Source organism: Ruditapes philippinarum, unplaced genomic scaffold, assembly GCF_026571515.1.
Source record: "Ruditapes philippinarum isolate M1 unplaced genomic scaffold, ASM2657151v2 ctg12028_1_1_1_1, whole genome shotgun sequence".
In the NCBI taxonomy this organism is placed as follows: domain Eukaryota; kingdom Metazoa; phylum Mollusca; class Bivalvia; order Venerida; family Veneridae; genus Ruditapes; species Ruditapes philippinarum.
The window spans coordinates 51752-71604 of record NW_026851840.1 but is presented as its reverse complement, the minus strand read 5'-3'; the positions used below and the strand labels follow the sequence as shown (position 1 = coordinate 71604).

Below are 19853 nucleotides of genomic sequence, written 5' to 3'. Positions count from 1 at the left end.
CTAGCTCTTTGGGTTCCTTAAAAGAAGATTTTTAAGCTTTTACTATATGCATATAGGGAAAATCAATGACCCCCTGGGCAGGGCCAATTTTGACCCCAGGGCTTTTATTTGAACAAACTTTGTAGACACTCACTAGAAGATGTTTCATGCCAAATATCTAAGCTCTAGCTCTTTACGGTTCTTTAAAAGAAGATTTTTTAAGTTTTTACTTTATGCATATAGGGAAAATCAATGACCCCCCCGGGGCGGGGCCAATTTTGACCCAAGGGCTTTTATTTGAACAAACTTGGTAGACACTCACTAGAAGATGTTTCATGCCAAATATCTTAGCTCTAGCTCTTTGGGTTCTTTAAAAGAAGATTTTTTAAGTTTTTACTATATGCATAAATGGAAAATCTATGACCCCCTGGGGCAGGGCCAATTTTGACCCCAGGGCTTTTATTTGAACAAACTTGGTAGACACTCACTAGAAGATGTTTCATGCCAAATATCTAAGCTCTAGCTCTTAGGGTTCTTTAAAAGAAGATATTTAAAGTTTTTTCTTTCGGTTGCCATGGCAACCAGAGTTCTGCATGGAATTAAATTCTTTGAACAATTTTTAAAGGTGACCACCAAAGGAACATTCCTGTGAAGTTTGGATGAAATTGGCTCAGTGGTTTATGAGGAGATGTCATTTAAAGCAAAAGTTTACGGACGGACGATGGACGGACGGACGCCGGACGGACGACGGACGGACGCCGGACGGACGCCGGACGAAAAGCGATCACAAAAGCTCATCTTGTCACTTTGTGACAGGTGAGCTAAAAATCAACAAAGGGCCATAATTCTGTAAAATTTGGTCGCAGCAAAAATTCCTTCCTTTACTACCATCTACACCTTAAGGTTGTTCATCCCTGGAAGTTTAAGCAAAATCTGCCATCCGGTTTAAGAGGAGTTGCATTCACAAAATTTCTACATAGTATATAGCGAAAAAATCAACAAAGGGCCATAATTCTGTTAAATTTGGTCGCAGCAAAAAATCCTTCCTTTACTACCATCTACACATTAAGGTTGTTCATCCCTGTAAGTTTAAGCAAAATCTGCCATCCGGTTTAAGAGGAGTTGCGTTCACAAAATTTCTATATTGTATCTAGTAAAAAAATCAACAAAGGGCCATAATTCTGTAAAATTTAGTCGCAGCGAAAATTCCTTCCTTTACTACCATCTACACATTAAGGTTGTTCATCCCTGTAAGTTTAAGCAAAATCTGCCATCCGGTTTAAGAGGAGTTGCGTTCACAAGATTTCGGGACGTACGGACTGACGGACAAGTGCAACGCTATATGCACCCACATTGTGGGGGCATAATAAAATTAGTGAAACCCATTTTTCTTTGCTTAATTGTTTCTGTTATCATAATCTATGATCTTGCAATGTTTAAATAAAATCTATTAAATACTTAATAGTTTTGATTCTGTTACATGTAACCTTAGCATTAGTCATCTTATATTTTATCATTTCAAAACATTAACTAATAATAAGCAATTTGAAATTAGCCAATAAAATTTGCCAATCAGAGATATAAAATATTACAAAAATGCAATCTGTGGCAATACTTAGATGACCTAGAGAGTTACACTTAAAATATTTTGCCCAAAAATTACAGGGTTTCGCTCGTCATTTTCCTTTAATAAGTCTTTGCACTCTTAAATTCTTGATTTTTAAAACAAAGAGTGTTTAAGTGAGGGGCACCTTATTCTCATAATTATTACCATATTTATGTATGTTACAAATATTAATATGAGAATTAGAGAACACACATAAACACATATAATTAAGATCAAATAAAATCTTTCAATGAAGGATTTTGATTTTTTTTAGCAGCAAGCATAAAAGAAACTAAACAAATATATATGTAAAACATGACATTCAGTATAAGTGAAAACACTTGTCAATTTAATGTAAGACTTGTAATACAGAAAAGGTTTAAGGCAGCTGTTCATGCAAGATGAAAGTGAAACAGTATTTGAATGAAACTGATTAAAAGGTCATTTAACATAAAGTATGATTTTTCATAAATGTTAGGAACACAGCAATAAAAAAGAAACTATTGAGTAAAGTTCAATCCTGGTTGATGAAAAACAACAAACTAAATGCTTTATCTTAATAAAGCATTTTTTATTAGTACATGTATATTAAAATCCTTAACTTGTTTTTAAGTGTATAAACCTTTATCTCTGTTGCCCACATTTACAAAATTTCTGTCTGAATATTTAATATACACATTCACAAAGAAAAAGAAAATTTTTCGTGTAAGTTTTCTTATGCTTTGACAATCAGACAGAAACTATTTACTTAAGTTCTGATATACATTTATAAAGCCCTTCTTAGAATTGCAATATAAATTTTGTTCCTGTACATTTTCTATTCAAAGATCCTGTAGCACAAAATTTTTTTATGGTTTTATATCATAAATATGATGCTCAAATTAAGATTTATCAATTTTGTAAGGTCCAAAAAGCATTATAAAGATATTACCGAATTTAACAGTTTATATAAATAAAGGGAGGTAATAAAAAAAAATATTTTCTATAAATTCAATTTTTTCAATAAAAAATGAATGTATATATTCTAATGATTACATATATGTACAAATATTTGCAATAGATATTTAACATATTCTTTCATGTCTGAAAATTGTTTTATAAGCATAATTATATACATATATATAATTTCACTTAAGTATGGTATACAACCTCAATTACAACTGAACATAAAGGATCTTAAGCATATTTTTCATGTCTGATAAATAACAGGAATATTCTTACAACTCTTTCGGGAATCAACTATAAGTAAAACCATAAAACCATAAGTATAAGGACTATACACTACATATTTTAATGTTTTTAAACAGAACAAACAGAAATTTTATTACTTGGTTTTAGCATAAAATTTTTTCTCACTCATTATTTCATTGTATGACTTAACATAATGTTTGTTTGAAAAGCTTTTAATTTAGATGATAATATAAAATATATTTTTTAGGTGTTTCTGAGAACTTCTATGTAGAGTTCTACCTGGCTACAGTCCTTGGTTTGAAACCTACTCCCTGGACCTGTCACTACTGTAGTCAACACCAACAACGAGTAAGTTTAAATATATTCACAGAAATTGTCAACACCATTTGAGCCACGTCACGACAAAACCAACATGCTGTTACAAACCCTATAACAAGTAGAGAAAGTGATAGCGAACAGCATGGATCCTGATCAGACTGTGCGGATGGGCAGGCTGGTCTGGATCCATGCTGGTCGCAAACCCATTATGTTGGTTTTGTTGTGACGCGGCTCATTTATTATTCAATTTACAAAATCTTGTAATTTCTTTTTTCAATCTAATTTATAGACATAACCTGTCAATAGATGTTATCCGGAACTCAGCAAAAGTGGGTTTCTCGAAGGTATTATGCCAGGGTACAAACAAATTTTTCATGGTACACTACCGGTCACAATTTATTAGTCAGTCTGTTACGCTTATTTTCAAGTCTGTAATTGTACAAGTTTGCTTGTACCGCAAAATATTCTTAATTCTGGAGCAAGTCTATTCGTATACAGTTAGTGCCCATGATTAAAATTTAATTTTGTCTATAAAGTAATTATACTGAGCGTTAAAGCAATAGGATAATATGTGATTTTGTAATTTATACATGTCCTACTTGTTGTAAGCTTGAAACTGCATAGACCATTACTGTTTTTTATTTATTTACATTTTCTACATTTTTTAAGCGTTACATTTTCTTCCCCTTATTCATGGTACAAAATTTGCTGAAATTCAAAGTGAAAGTCACTTTTTTTCATTTACGTGTAGATTGCATAATGCAAAATGATAGAAATTTATATTAAGTCATGTTTCTTTTTTTGAAGAAAATTCAGCAGGTCTACACAATGAAGACTAGCAAAATATCCTTTAGAAAAAGACTGTTTGAAACTTTGCATAATAGCTAAAAGTGAAATAACAAAAACAACTTGAAATTAAAGCTGCATGCCTCCAGATGAGGCAAAATGTTTCAATAAAATCAAACTTGAGTAATATGTACTACGATTTTAGGAAAAGTAGTGATTCAAGATTCAAGTAATATTTTACATGTTCTGTGGGGTTAATGACTGATTTTAAATATTTACAACTATATTTCTACTGCGTTAAAAACGCAGTAAGGGCTATTTTGACAACTTTTTGGTAATTTACGTGGGCTATAATTGCCATTGATAATGAGCAAATTGCTTCCTTTTCGTTATTTCACAATATTATACATTCGAAATACATTTTCAAAATTTTCATGAAAATTAGCGTAAATCTGGAGGCGTGCTGCTTTAAATAAGATATTGTTGTGCTTGATTTTGAGTTATCTGCTCCTGAAAGCCATATAATTCTTACCAATTGACTCAGAACAAGATATGTTTGTAAAACATGTATGCCCCCTATCAGCAGCCAATTAGTCATGTGATAAGGTTATTATGCATGACTTCTGACCCAGTGATCAAACAATAAATAAGGGTTATCAAGTATCTACTGGTCATGACCTTAACCTTTGACTCCTTGACCCAAAACTCAATAGGGGTCATCTGCTGGTCACGACCAATCATCATACAAAGTTTGAAGTTCCTAGGCCTAAGTGTTTTTAGTTAATTGATCGGAAACCGTTTTAACATACAAGGTCAATGTGACCTTGACCTTTGACCCCATGACCCCAAAATCAATAGGTCATCTGCTGGTCATGACCAATCACCATACCATGTTTGAAGTTCCTAGGCCAAAGGGTTCTTAAGTAATTGATTTGAAAGCATTTTAACTACAAGGTTAATGTGACCTTGCCATTTGACCCATTAACCCCAATATCAATAGGGGTCATCTACTGGTCATGACCAATCATTATACCAAGTTTGAAGTTCCTAGGCCTAAGGGTTCTTTCGTTATTGATCGGAAATCGTTTTTACCTACAAGGTCAATGTGACCTTGACCTTTGACCCCTTAACCCCAAAATCAATAGGGGTCATCTGCTGGTCATGACCAATCACCATACCAAGTTTGAAGTTCCTAGGCCTAAAGGTTCTTTAGTTATTGATCGGAAACCGTTTTTACCTACAAGGTCAATGTGACCTTGACCTTTGACCCCTTGACCCCAAAATCAATAGGGGTCATCTACTGATCATGACCAATCACCATACCAAGTTTGAAGTTCCTAGGCCTTAAACTTCTTTAGTTATTGATCGGAAACCGTAATTGCTTACAAGGTCAATTTGACCTTGACCTTTGACCCCTTGACCCCAAAATCATTAGGGGTCATCTACTGATCATGACCAATCACCATACCAAGTTTGAAGTTCCTAGGCCTAAGGGTTCTTTTGTTATTGATCAGAAACGGTTTTTACCCAAGAGGTCAATGTGACCTTGACCTTTGACCCCTTGACCCCAAAATCAATAGGGGTCATCTACTGATCATGACCAATCATCATACAAAGTTTGAAGTCCTTAGGCCTAAGGGTTCTTTAGTTATTGATCGGAAACCGTTATTGCTTACAAGGTCAATGTGACCTTGACCTTTAACCCCTTGACTCCAAAATCAATAGGGGTCATCTACTGATCATGACCAATCACCATACAAAGTTTGAAGTCCTTAGGCCTAAGGGTTCTTTCGTTATTGATCGGAAACCGTTTTTACCTACACAGTCAATGTGACCTTGACCTTTGACCCCTTAACCCCAAAATCAATAGGGGTCATCTGCTGGTCATGACCAATCACCATACCAAGTTTGAAGTTCCTAGGCCTAAGGGTTCTTTCGTTATTGATCGGAAATCGTTTTTACCTACAAGGTCAATGTGACCTTGACCTTTGACCCCTTAACCCCAAAATCAATAGGGGTCATCTGCTGGTCATGACCAATCACCATACCAAGTTTGAAGTTCCTAGGCCTAAAGGTTCTTTAGTTATTGATCGGAAACCGTTTTTACCTACAAGGTCAATGTGACCTTGACCTTTGACCCCTTGACCCCAAAATCAATAGGGGTCATCTACTGATCATGACCAATCACCATACCAAGTTTGAAGTTCCTAGGCCTTAAACTTCTTTAGTTATTGATCGGAAACCGTAATTGCTTACAAGGTCAATGTGACCTTGACCTTTGACCCCTTGACCCCAAAATCAATAGGGATCATCTACTGATCATGACCAATCACCATACCAAGTTTGAAGTTCCTAGGCCTAAGGGTTCTTTTGTTATTGATCAGAAACGGTTTTTACCCAAGAGGTCAATGTGACCTTGACCTTTGACCCCTTGACCCCAAAATCAATAGGGGTCATCTACTGATCATGACCAATCACCATACCAAGTTTGAAGTTCCTAGGCCTTAAACTTCTTTTGTTATTGATTGGAAACCGTTATTGCTGACAAGGTCAATGTGACCTTGACCTTTGACCCCTTGACCCCAAAATCAATAGGGATCATCTACTGGTCATGACCAATCACCATACCAAGTTTGAAGTTCCTAGGCCTTAAGGTTCTTTAGTTATTGATCAGAAACCGTTTTTGCTTACAAGGTCAATGCAACCTTGACCTTTGACCCCTTGACCCCAAAATCAATAGGGGTCATCTACTGATCATGACCAATCACCATACCAAGTTTGAAGTTCCTAGGCCTTAAGGTTCTTTAGTTATTGATCTGAAACCGTTTTTGCTTACAAGGTCAATGTGACCTTGACCTTTGACCCCTTGACCCCAAAATCAATAGGGGTCATCTACTGGTCATGACCAATCACCATACCAAGTTTGAAGTTCCTAGGCCTAAGGGTTTTCTAGTTATCACTCGGAAACCATTTGGTCTACGGACCGACGGACCGACAAGTGCAAAGCAATATACCCCCTTTTCTACGAAATGGGGGCATAATTATAATGTATTACAATGTACATATAAATCACAGGTAAAGGATGAACCACTATCACCAGAAAAGACAACCTCAGACAAATCTATCGTCTCCAAGGAAACCGACCACACATCTTCCCTCAAGCTGCCTCCATATCAACCATCATCACACATCAATAATGATAACAGTGGATACGATTCTGACAGCAGTAGTTTAGATGAGTTCAGTTGGACTTGCGAGATTCAGCAAAATGAGAGGGAGGGACCTCAACCAGAAACACAACAGTAAGTTTTAACATTTGGCATCATTTCTAATTACATGAATAAGCAAGTGATTAACTTTAAACTGTTTCCTATTCAAAGAGCATTTAAACATTAACATTTCTAATAAGTCAGGTCAGCCAACATTTCACCATACATATTCTACAATTTACCACTTAAGTATTGTGTCCTCAAACACTGATTACCTAAAACTAAAAGCAGGACAAATAAATAATACAATATCAGTAAATCAAAATCTAAAGACATAAGTTCCTTAATTGACAAAGTTGTTAATGAAATTAAATATTTAAAAAATGGGTTAATGTCACTTCATGGGTTTTGCTGAATCTCGCAAGTCTTAGAGGAACCCAATCTGTTAATAAATTTGGGTCTGAATGATGAACATTATACGAAAAAAAATTTTAGAGTAAATTTTTTAGATCTTTAAAAGGAAGTTACTGAAGAGTTACTGAAGAGCACACAGAAAATGTACACTTGACAATAATAATCAAAGCTTAATGTTAAATGTTACTACTGTATAAGTGTTTAAGTTAGCAATGAAGAAATATTGGCGAATTTTGCAAACTGACAAAAATGATGGCGCTAAAATAATCTTCTAGCTTAAATATCAAGCTATACGTCATTTAATTCTACTCTACTTTCATGATTGGCTAATATTTCCTCACGCAAAATGTCTGGAAATTCAAATTCAGTATAACTTTCCACACACAAAAATATCCACTTATACAGTACTTATCATTTCAATTTCAAGAATCATCATTCAATTGCACTGCTACTTATGTTATTATTTTCTACTCCAAGGAATAAAAACAATGCATGTATATAATTATAGATCATCTGAATTAATTAACAACTAAACAGAGATATGAGGTTTATCAAAATTATGCTATACTACATTCTTTTTATTCTAATAGGAATAACTCTGTATTTTTTAATGTTTTTTATGCATATTACATGGAAACCGAAAGTGTAATTTATGTTTCTCTACAGTAGGACCCAGACCAGTGCTGTACTCCACTCCATCCCAGACAGTATAACTAGTACCACTATCATCAAGGCACAGCCAATATTCTCTGATACATCCAGACAACCTACCCTATACACATTATACAATACAACAACTGGTGACAAAATGGTGGAAGACAACCTTGGGAATGAGTTTACTATGATTGAGGTAAACATTTGGTCTTTGTTTTCTATAATCTTCTAAATATGTCAGAGACTTACATAAGTACTGGTAAGTGTTATGAGTAGGTCAACTGCTGTCCTAAGTGAAAAACCTGAATGGATTTCATACACAACACTCAGTCTTTAAAGATAATTCAAGTGATCTGTTATAATATGACTTTTGTCAAACAAGAATATTAACAAGGACAAATGCTTCTGTAATTTGCTTTTACAAAGCTAAGAATAAATTCAGCCTTACAAAGAAGAAATGTCAATGACCCTGACGAAAATGTAGGAAAATCTGAGCGACCTTGACCAAATTGACCTAAAATGCCATCCAATGCTATAAGCCTGTTAAATTTTTCAACACCAAATATCTAAAATATGTCAATGTATATAAACAATGTAATGAAAAGAATATTATTTGACATCTTCGCAAACTAGTTCCAAATCAGAGCCATTCAACCAATATAAACTATTATGAAGTAAAATGCTGACCATACCAATTATAACAATCAACTGTAAACTGTTTCCTGGAATTGTATTAATTTTACCTATACAACTTGTAAGAAAAAAAATGCAATTCAACAAGCGCACAAAATTGAACTTATTAACATTTTACTGTATTATTTGCATAATTATTGTCTTTTCAGAAATTGTGTGATGCAGTAGCCTTATACAAGTGTGCTAGAGCAGGATGTGGGTTCAAAGTTCGAGTCTGTGAAACCATCAAAGAGTTCCTTAGTGCTGGAAGTCAAAGTACTGCTGATCATATCCACAACAGGTTAGCATTCTGAATAAATCAAATTTCTTTGTAAGTAGAACCTTAAAACAAGAGCTGTCGGTAGGACAGCAACGCTCGACTATTCTTAGTGCTTGATAGTAAAAAAAATGCTTGATACAATTACCTCCTCCTGTTTACAGGTTGGGGTAATGATGGTGAACAAGTGTGCAAAGTTTCAAAGCCATATGTCAATGGACTTTGAAAATATTTGAACTATTACAAAAACTTTAACGTAAATTCTAAGTCGAAAAAGGGGCATAATTCTGTCAAAATGCTTGATACAGATACCTCCTCCTGTTTACAGGTCGGGGTCATGATGGTGAACAAGTGTGCAAAGTTTCAAAGCCATATGTCAATGGACTTTGAAAATATTTGAACTATTACAAAAACTTTAACGTAAATTCTAAGTCGAAAAAGGGGCATAATTCTGTCAAAATTCTTTATACAGTTACCTCCTCCTGTCTACAGGTTGGGGTCATGATGGTGAACAAGTGTGCAAAGTTTCAAAGCCATATGTCAATGGACTTTGAAAATATTTGAACTATTACAAAAACTTTAACGTAAATTCTTAGTTGAAAAAGGGGCATAATTCTGTCAAAATGTTTGATACAGTTACCTCCTCCTGTCTACAGGTTGGGGTCATGATGGTGAACAAGTGTGCAAAGTTTCAAAGCCATATGTCAATGGACTTTGAAAATATTTGAACTATTACAAAAACTTTAACGTAAATTCTAAGTCGAAAAAGGGGCATAATTCTGTCAAAATGCTTGATACAGTTACCTCCTCCTGTCTACAGGTTGGGGTCATGATGGTGAACAAGTGTGCCAAGTTTCAAAGCCATATGTCAATGGACTTTGAAAATATTTGAACTATTACAAAAACTTTAACGTAAATTCTAAGTCGAAAAAGGGGCATAATTCTGTCAAAATGCTTGATACAGTTACCTCCTCCTGTCTACAGGTAGGGATCATGATGGTGAACAAATGTGCCAAGTTTCAAAGCCATATGTCAATGGACTTTGAAAATATTTGAACTATTACAAAAACTTTAACATAAGTGGTTACGCCGACGCGGACACCAACGCCGACGCCGACGCTCGGGTGACAACAATAGCTCTACTTATTCTTATCGAATAGTCGAGCTAAAAATTAGGCATAAAGGAGAAAAAATAAATTATAGGGTTCATAATGGTAACCTGCCTTTAAGAAATGCATTCCAACTTTAAAATTGTAAGTCTGAAGTCATTAACAGATTTAACCAGAGCAGAAAATAATTGAGTAAAATAAGCCGGGAATAACTTTGCAAATTGAACTATTTGCCCTTCTGAAATGGAGTCATTTTTTCATTTTCAATTGAACATGTATATTAATTTTAAATGAATACAAATTGTTTTTATAATTTCTGAGAAAATGAACCTTGATGTACATTTAACAATGTTTTTACAATTTCTTTTTTATTTTTAAAGCAGTAGCAGTAACATAGCAACCGACAGTGACATAGCAACCACTAGTTACATAGCAACCAACTACAGTGACAGTGTTTCAGATACCAGCAGCAGTAGCGGCAGTTCTGAAGATGAAATTCCAAGGACAAATCAGTAAGTTGGCCAACAGCCATTTTTTTCATCATAACCTAAAGCACTAATGAAAATTATGAATATGTGTCCCTAATTGTCTAAATGGAATGTGAATTGGAGCAATTTTTTTTTCATTTAAATAATTTTATCTAGCTTCTATGAAAATGGACCTTGACAACAAAGTTAACCAGGGCAAACACATTTTAGGTTGAAAAAGTGGCATAACTTTGCTTAAAATGATTTATGTCAATCTGCCCCTCTGAAATGGCATCACTTTACAACAATGCACATGAATAATCAAAGCACTGAAAGTACTGAAGTATACATTGCTTGATAATATAATCCATTTTTGACATCAAAGCCATGTTGATTTTAACCTACTGACCTAGAAAATAATAGGGATCATCTTCTGACCAAGATCAATGTCCCTAACAAGTGATTCACATGCACCAAGGCTTTTTTCTTCAAAAGTTATTTATGAGTCAAGGAAGATGTAATGTTCCATCTGTGTATTGCTAGGACAAGCTGATAGATGAGCAATAAAGAAATCATTTTTTGAAACACCCGTTAAATGGACTGCAGTATAGAATATTGAAACAGTCATATTGAGTTTCCAGTGATGCTATCTGATAAAATACATGATCTGGTTTGAACTCTATACAAAGTCAATTAATTGAATCATCCTACAAGACTTAATTACCAAATTACAGTACATCTATGTACTGTACTTTGATGCATTAATAAATATATTCTGGTGTGTTGTATTAATCTCTACACATTAATTTTCAAATGCATTACTTTATCGTTAATTAATAAAAATGAAATCTATAATCACAACAATTGAAATGTACAGTAATATTTTCATTATTCAATAATTGTTACATATAGTCTTCATGAACAACCTTTCCAAGAAATCCATTTATATTGGACAGCAAGTTAACAAGGGTTTTTCCATAATCAGGTTGTGTTACCAACTTAACTTTAGATGAACCATTGAGCTAAAACATTTTTTTTCTATTTTTTGACTACTGTGACATTCTTTTTAGAACTGATTTTCAACCAAGGTGATCCATGTTCAAACTCGAGCAACACCTGTCACACACATTCTTACGATGTTGTTTGACATTTGGGACAAAGGGTGACCAGTAGAGTGTTAACAAACTAAATGACCAGCAGATTGTTAACAACTGTAATGTCAGCATCGGATACACGTGGTTGATACCTAACTGATAAATGTAAATGGTTCGGCCGTGGGTATCCGACGATGCTAAATGTGGACAGACCAGAGTTGACATAAGATGGATGGCCGACATTCAACAATCTAAAACCTCACCTAGCCTGGGATTCAGGCATTGATAGCTTTTGCTTATTCATAACATTTTTTTGTTCATAACATTTGCGCTTAATATTCCGTATTCGTTCGTCGTTTTGATAGTGTCGATTTTGCCAAACAGAAACATAACAAAACATCGACAGACTGGAAACCAGGCTAACCTCACCCTGAGCTAGCCAACCTATAAGTTTCACCACTGACTTTTTCATACTGTACTTATTACAAAAAATAATTGACATTTTACAAAGGTAATAAATTCTATGTCATAGTTATTCATTTAAACGATTGAAAATATATTTAGCAGCATTTTTTTAAAAATATATCTAGTATTTTATTGCAAGTAAAATGTGTTGTTTGTTTATTTATTTTTTCTATGTTTTTGACGCTAGGCAGTATCATAGCCGATAAACAATTTCATACAATGTTTATTACAAAAATATTACTGATATTTTACATTTCTTACACATAAATTATAATGTTATAATCATTCATTTAGACGGTTAAAATTTTATTTAATAGTTCTATTTTTGAAATGCCCATTTCATCGCAAGTAAAATGTGTTGTTTTTTTTTATTTTGGGCTTTTCCATTTTTTTTTACGCTAGACCGATACGTAGCCGAAAAACACTTTCATGCTGTATTTATAAAAATATAAACATCACTGACATTTTACATTGGTAACAAAAGAAAGTAATAGTTATTCATTTAAAAGGTTGGAAAAAATAGCGGCTCTTGTTTTAACTACGACTATTTTAATGCCCGTAAAAATGTGTTTTCCGGCTTTTCCATGTTTTTTTGACGCTAGACTGTAACTTTGCCGAAAAACACTTTCATATCGCATAGAATACAGAATAGAATCATTCTCTAATTTATACTGGTTGCAAAAGAAAGTAAATTTTAATCATTTAAAGGGTAGAAAAAAGTAGATAAAACTTATTTTGTTGGAATTATACCAATTGTATATATCATCGATTTAAAACTGATATTATTGAACCCATTTCATCAAATAACCGACAAAAACCAATTTCATCAAATATAAACCATCAAAAATGGTTTATATTGCTGAATTAATATTTCTTTGTATTTTAAGTGTTTTTCGGTATTTTTTTGGTGTTTTTCGGCAATTAATATAAGCAGATAAAAATAACATAATGTATTTATTTCTTAATGCTTACACTGATTTACAGTTTCAAATGATTATTTCTTCTCGTCGAATCTTGCCACATATGCCTATATTTAGCTCCATACGTCAATATCCAAAGTTCGACGAATTGTAATGGGTCGAACGGTCGAATCTTTATTTTTACCCGTACTGAATCAGGCAATCTTCGCTGAATTTCGAAACATATTTCTATTCAAAAATCTAAGGCATACAAAAGTGAAAGGAAAATCATGTGTAAAAAAGGTATTCAAAAGAATAGCCTACGTAATTTTTATTTTTCGAAGTCACGATAATTGCCAGTTTTTTTGTTTTTTTTAAAAAAACATTTTCCGGTATACGCTGGTAAATTTTGTGACGGTGCTCCATACTTATTTTGTAAAACATTTTAGGTCAATTTTATTGCATAAATGTAAATCGGGAATTTTATTTGATTTAATATCTATCTGAGATGTTTCGTCCCATTTATATAATACACCGATATACACTTTTAGAACTAGCAGACGACAGGCTATTCTTATCATTGCGTATCTCACTGTATAAATCGCATGTAAAATGGTCTGACATATGGTAGGTTTAACAGTTTAAATACTTTGGAGTCAAAAGATGTATTGAAGTTTACATTGTGATGAAGCTAAGATCCAAAGCTTTCTATTGGTGTAATACATTTTAAAATCGGACATTTAATCACAACACACTAGCGGTTTAAAAAAAGCTTATTTTGTATTGTTTTAGCATAAGCGCTGACGACTTTACTATATTTACGTTGTATTCATTCAAGCTAGCAAGCGCATGCGTATATGCGAAGTTTAACGCGTAGGTATAAACTACGATTTTATTAATGAACTGTTATTTTTTGTTTTCTTTAAAGGAATGTAGAGTCTATTATTTCATGAAAATGAACGATTTGGAAATTTCAAAGCATTTAAACAACTTTGCAAAACACTATTAAATTGATGTGTAGTCGGAATGTAACGCTACTGCATAATGAAGAACTAGTTTCTATAGCGGTTTTTATCCGGGAGTGGATGTTGTTCGGTAATGCATTAAACCTGTATCTTTTCTGAGATATAGCTTATAACTCTGTATACATTGCAAGCAATGTATACAAAAATTAAGTGTCACAAAGCTTTTATAGTTTCTGTGAAAGTGGAAAAGGTTAAACAACACTAACACAAAGGTCATGATAATAACTTCATTTTTTTTCTTTGAAAATTGTTCTAAAAAATTATGATATTATGACTGTTGTGTATTACACTTATGTTCAAGATAAAATCTTTTAATATGAAAATGGGAAATAACTTAATACTGATTGGTCACTTAATCAGGTCTCTTGTTATACAAATGTGCTTTGAGTACAAGTATGCCAAGAATGGACAAAATATCTTTAAAACAGATGTGCTAAAATGGAATAAAGAAGAATGGCAAGTGAGCAAGACAATGTACATTTTAGAACAATGTTTTTTACAAAACAGAAGCAGTAACATAGCCACCACCAGTAACATAGCAACCACTAGTTACATAGCAACCAACTACAGTGACAGTGCTTCAGATACCAGCAGCAGCAGCAGTTCTGAAGATGAAATTCCAAGGACAAATCCGTAAGTTGTTTCATACATCAGGCTTTTTGCCATCATTACCTCTTATGCTCTTATGGAAATATTGAATATGTGTCCCAAGTTGACTAAATGGGAAATTTTAAAATGCTTGAATTTAAAGGACTATTTTAATTTAATATTTTTCCACAAATTTCTGAGAGAGAGGTATCTCCTAATTTTTCTTTGCATTACTGGGAAGAATAAAAGACCTGCCTCCACTCACTCAGCAGGCACAATGCCCTCCACTTTTCTCAGTGCTGGATAGTAAAATAAAAGCAAACATAGAAAAAGGGGCATAACTCTGCTGAAAAGTAGAGCTAAAAATCATAAAATTGCAAGGGCCCATTTGTTCCTGTTCGTTAAAACCATTTTTCTTTTTCAAATGTCTCTCTTAAGTTTTAGTACAGTAAAGAAACAATTTCAAAATAACTTCAAGTCTATGCTGGCTTCGCAGCTCACTGAATACACTCATGCTAGTTCAGACAAGTGAGCAATAGTGAAACATTCAACTGATGTGCAGGAGAGTACTAGTCTTGAAGTCATAAAAAGCATTTACTGGTGTTTCTGTAACTTCCGAAGTAAACAGTGTGGTAAAAGGTATTACTGACTTTAACTTATGATATATTCTATTCTTCAGATGTGTCTGGTATGACAGTTCCTACAGCGTTAGTGATTCCAGCGACCAAAGTGGACTTAGTGCACTGGTTGAACTTCTAGATGATGATATTGAATCCATGCCAGCATCTCCTGCTTCCACTATCCCTGCTTTAGACAGGTGAGTTATTTGTTAGAAAATCAATCGTATTAATCAGTAATATCATAATTACAACATATTATACATATTAATTGACATGATTAAATTAATTGCTGGTTTTTCAATCCTTTTTAATGACTCTTCTAAATGGAACAAATAATTGTCATCATTCGACAAAATCTTATATCAATATCATTTATCAGCATTTACAGTAGCTACGAACATTTCTTGGTTATGATATCATTATGATGACTATCATTATGATGACTGCTTACAAAGAGAACTGACTCAGTCCATCCCCTGGAATATAACTTTATTGGGACAAAATAACAAGATAAATTTGGCTCTTTACACCAGTTAAAAAGTCACTTATAACAATCCTAGATAATAGCTCAACTTTGGCAAAATATATGCTATAACAGTATTTAATCAAGTATACAGTAAATTTTAAGGAAAATAATGCATAAGGTATGTCAAGAATTTAACTAAATTATTTAACAGAAACATTAACATTAAAATGTATTTTTATTTTAGCTCTGACAGTGAGGAAGAAAGTGTTACCATAGCAACAACATACCAAGTTACCATAGCAACCAGAACTGGGGAGAGAGATCTACTCACTGACAGTCTTGGTTACACTTACAACATTAAGGTAAATATTTAATACAAATTATGGGAAAACTGACTTCATCAGAAAAAATAATCCAAGACAAAAACTTTTGAAGGTAAATTGAAGGACATTTTAAGACGTCAAAAACTAATGTTAACAGAAACCATCAATTTCAAATTTATAAGTTTTTTATAACTTCATATGTTATATGTACAGTATTGAATAGATTATTCTGACAATAAAAGAAACATGCATGACAAAAAGCTGCTGTCTAAAGGTGGTCAGTGACTCAGTTCAGGTACCTACATATACCCCACAACTTGAATGATATTTGCAGTGCTTGTGTGACAAAGAATCCAAAATTAGCAAAAGACGCTGGACTTTTATGAGATAATTATGAAATGAACGTACAATAAAACTTGTGTTTAATGTTACAATTGCATGCCAGATCCATGCTAATTTTTATACAAAATTTTGAATATATAAAAAAAAAAAATATTGTCGAGTGAACAAGTCATATATGCATTGCAAAAAATTGGACCATTTAATCCAAGTAAATCACCAAATAAAAGGAAATTGCCCTTACTGCACAGTAGAAATATGATGATAAATACTGCAATATCAGTCAATCCAATCATGGCATATCTATAATGTGCAAATCATTACTAATTAAGAATATTTTTACATTTCTTAAATTCTTAGTTCATTTTTCACGAAGATGATTTTCTTGATTTGTTTTGGCTCATCTGTAGGCATGCATCTTTAAAATAAGGCTAGGCTATGCTTCAATTCTAGTCTAAATTTTCTTTCCAGTTTAAACTAGAGGCAAGAACATTTTGGTGTTGTACAGAAGTGTCCAAACAATGTCCAGCTTCTGTCATCCAAAGTAAGAGAGGTAATTTCACAACAGGTGTAGCCAGCCATAACCATTCTTCTACCCAGTCAGAGGACACCATCCCATCCTCATCCCCATCTTCTCCAAATCTAGACCAATCAAAAATGCCAGAAACAAGTACCAGGAACCTACCCACCATTAATTCAGACACAATAGCCCAGATGCCAGGAACCGACCAGTCTCCACACCCTACCAACACTTCAAACAGGGAGCCAGACATCACTGGAACCATTGAGACTGAGCCAGAAACCATTGTTGATGTTACAGATATCTCAGAGAATAAGGTCTACTATGAAATAGAAGCTTGTCTTCCCAGGTTGAAGAAACAACGTGTAGGATCGGTCCTCTTATCATCTGATGGATTCATCTTCAAAAAGAAGGTACAAATCAGCTACTCATAATTGTTACAAAAGGAAAGTTTTTTTCAATTAAGCTTTTTGTCGCACTGACTATTTTAAATGGCTCTTTTTCTACACAATCTAATTAGAGCAGATCAATTTGAATATTTGTGTGCTAGGCTGTGAATATTGACAAGAATAATGACAATCCTATGCAACAAACATAGAGTCTGGTCAGCCTGCAATTATGTCATATGAAATTAAATTAACCAAACTATGGTATATACTGCTGTCTGCACTATTTGATATTGAAACCTCTTCAAATAAAAGTTGACCGTTGACTATTGAAAGCATGACTATATTACACATTTGGCAGTGTAATGGTTAGAATATGGATATGACCACCATGGAAAGAAAAGTGGATTTATTTCACTTAGTCAAGAGACCAATAATTATTTCTTACAACTATAAATTGATTTTTTACCCATAAATTAACTTATTAACAATTTTTCATTTTCATTCATTTTTTCAAAATTCATGTCACTCTTATAGTAGGTTCATCTTTATTTTCTTCAAAACTTTTTATCTAGTCATTATCATTAAACAAGCTTCATTCGTGTAAAAATAAGTGAGACACATTTATATAATTGACAAGTATAATATCATTTACATCAAAACGAAAGATTAGACAGTTCTATTAAGGATTAAGTTTTTATATAAATATCTGTGGTAAATACGGTATCTAATACCACTTAATTTGAACGTTTAATTCAATACAGGTGGAAGATTCACATAACAACATTACACGCTGGTACTGCTCTGCATCAGCATCAGATGGTACAACATGTAGGGCAAGTTTAGTGTTCAATTCCAAACAACCATTCTGTGTCAGCTCTAACGATGGTGACTGTCATACCTGGCTAGTAAATCGTGAGGGCGGAACATATACAGAACATCATAATCACACGGCTGACTACAGTGTTGTGTCATTGGCTAAAGTTAGAATGATGGTAAGTTGGTATTTTCAATTGTTTCTTTATTTCAGTGTATTGAAACAAATCAACAAAAAAGGTTGACATACCATTACCTCATTTTAATATAGATGTATGAATCCTGAGATTGTGAAAACAGGGCATATTTCACCATTGTCCGCATCATATCATTTAAAAGGGTGGTTCTACTTGATATACCTCATTAAAATAATCTGTGAATCTCATTTTGTTTAAATTTCTTCAATTGATCTTTTATCAAATTGTCCAAAATTAACAAATACTGAACTTGTTCCTTTCCAATTCAATATAAAATATTATATGTCCCGAAAGTTGACAGAATTTGAACAATGGATGACTTGTTACATTACAGTAAAATAAATGCCAATGTTTTTGTATTTAATTTTTCGTTCATCAAAATTAAATTCTTGTCTCTTACATCTGGGATATTTTGACGTATAAAATGTGGATCATTTAATATAAATACAAACTGAATGGGGTTTTTTTCCTTCTCAGATACAAAGAAGAATTTTTCTTCATGGAATGATCAACGAAGCTCCGAACACTGTTCTCCAGTCAGTCTTCCAAGGTCTGGACTACAGGGGACATATCTTTCTTGACAGCACTGGCAACCCATTCCTGACAACTACAGACAAGGATTACCTCCCTTACAGCCCATTAGATATAAAGACATTGAAAACTTTCATTTATAACCAGAAAGCACAATACAAACGAGAGAACAAGAAAAACTGAATGATAATCAATAGATCTCTGCAAGGGTTGTGAGGCTCAGCAACAAGATGTGTGCATTTTAAACCAATCAAACACTGTGCTGTTAGACTGAGACAAACAGTGCAATTCTAATGACAGAGTAATTATGAAAATATTAACTGACATTATGCAGGTTAAATATGAACATGTACTATGACTATTTGATCTTTTTTTTGTTGTTGTACTTGTAAAATACTATGTAAAAGTGCTAAAAACACATTACATAAATTAAAAAAAGTGAGGCTTTGCTATGGGTTCAAGAAATGTATAATTCTGGTCTTTTCATATATTTTCATAGATTGATTTCTTTTTTGGAATGGATCAAATTTACTATGGGAAAATTTAGAAATCTTCAAAAGGAAGCACTAATTAATAAGGAGACATTAATCAGACATTAATTAGAAACAATTCAATCTTTAAACATGATACATGTATATATTATTTTCATTCTAATATGCCTGGATAATAAATTTATGCAAACTTTGATAAAATATCTGATTCATTCATGTGAAAACCTTTCATTTTCTGAATAAAAAGTTATAACATTATTAGCTCTTCATTTTTTCAAGAAGTGTTTTTTCTTTCAAACAAATGGCTCAACACTAAGATAAAAAATGAAATACGAGTAAGTTTGCAGTTAGCCATTATAACATCCAGTAGCAAGTCTTTTAACTTTGTACAAATTATGGAAAGTCAGTCCC

General features: G+C 33.3%; 1 protein-coding gene across 2 annotated transcripts; it reads left to right on the top strand.

Annotated features, from left to right (window-relative positions):
• The first annotated feature begins 2939 nt into the window (after positions 1–2939).
• On the top strand, positions 2940–19328 carry LOC132741117 (dentin sialophosphoprotein-like). Of its 2 annotated transcripts, XM_060729220.1 has the most exons (11): positions 2940–3124; positions 6956–7182; positions 8170–8353; positions 9000–9130; positions 10596–10727; positions 14673–14798; positions 15433–15570; positions 16084–16201; positions 16973–17434; positions 18172–18402; positions 18898–19328. In XM_060729220.1, exons 3-11 carry the CDS (start codon positions 8312–8314, stop codon positions 19132–19134), a joined length of 1617 nt encoding a protein of 538 aa, XP_060585203.1. In that variant the 5' UTR covers positions 2940–3124; positions 6956–7182; positions 8170–8311; the 3' UTR covers positions 19135–19328. The 2 variants fall into 2 exon arrangements, with proteins under 2 accessions (XP_060585203.1, XP_060585196.1); XM_060729213.1 differs by lacking the exons at positions 2940–3124; positions 6956–7182 and having other exon boundaries at positions 7873–8353.
• Positions 19329–19853: the final 525 nt, after the last annotated feature.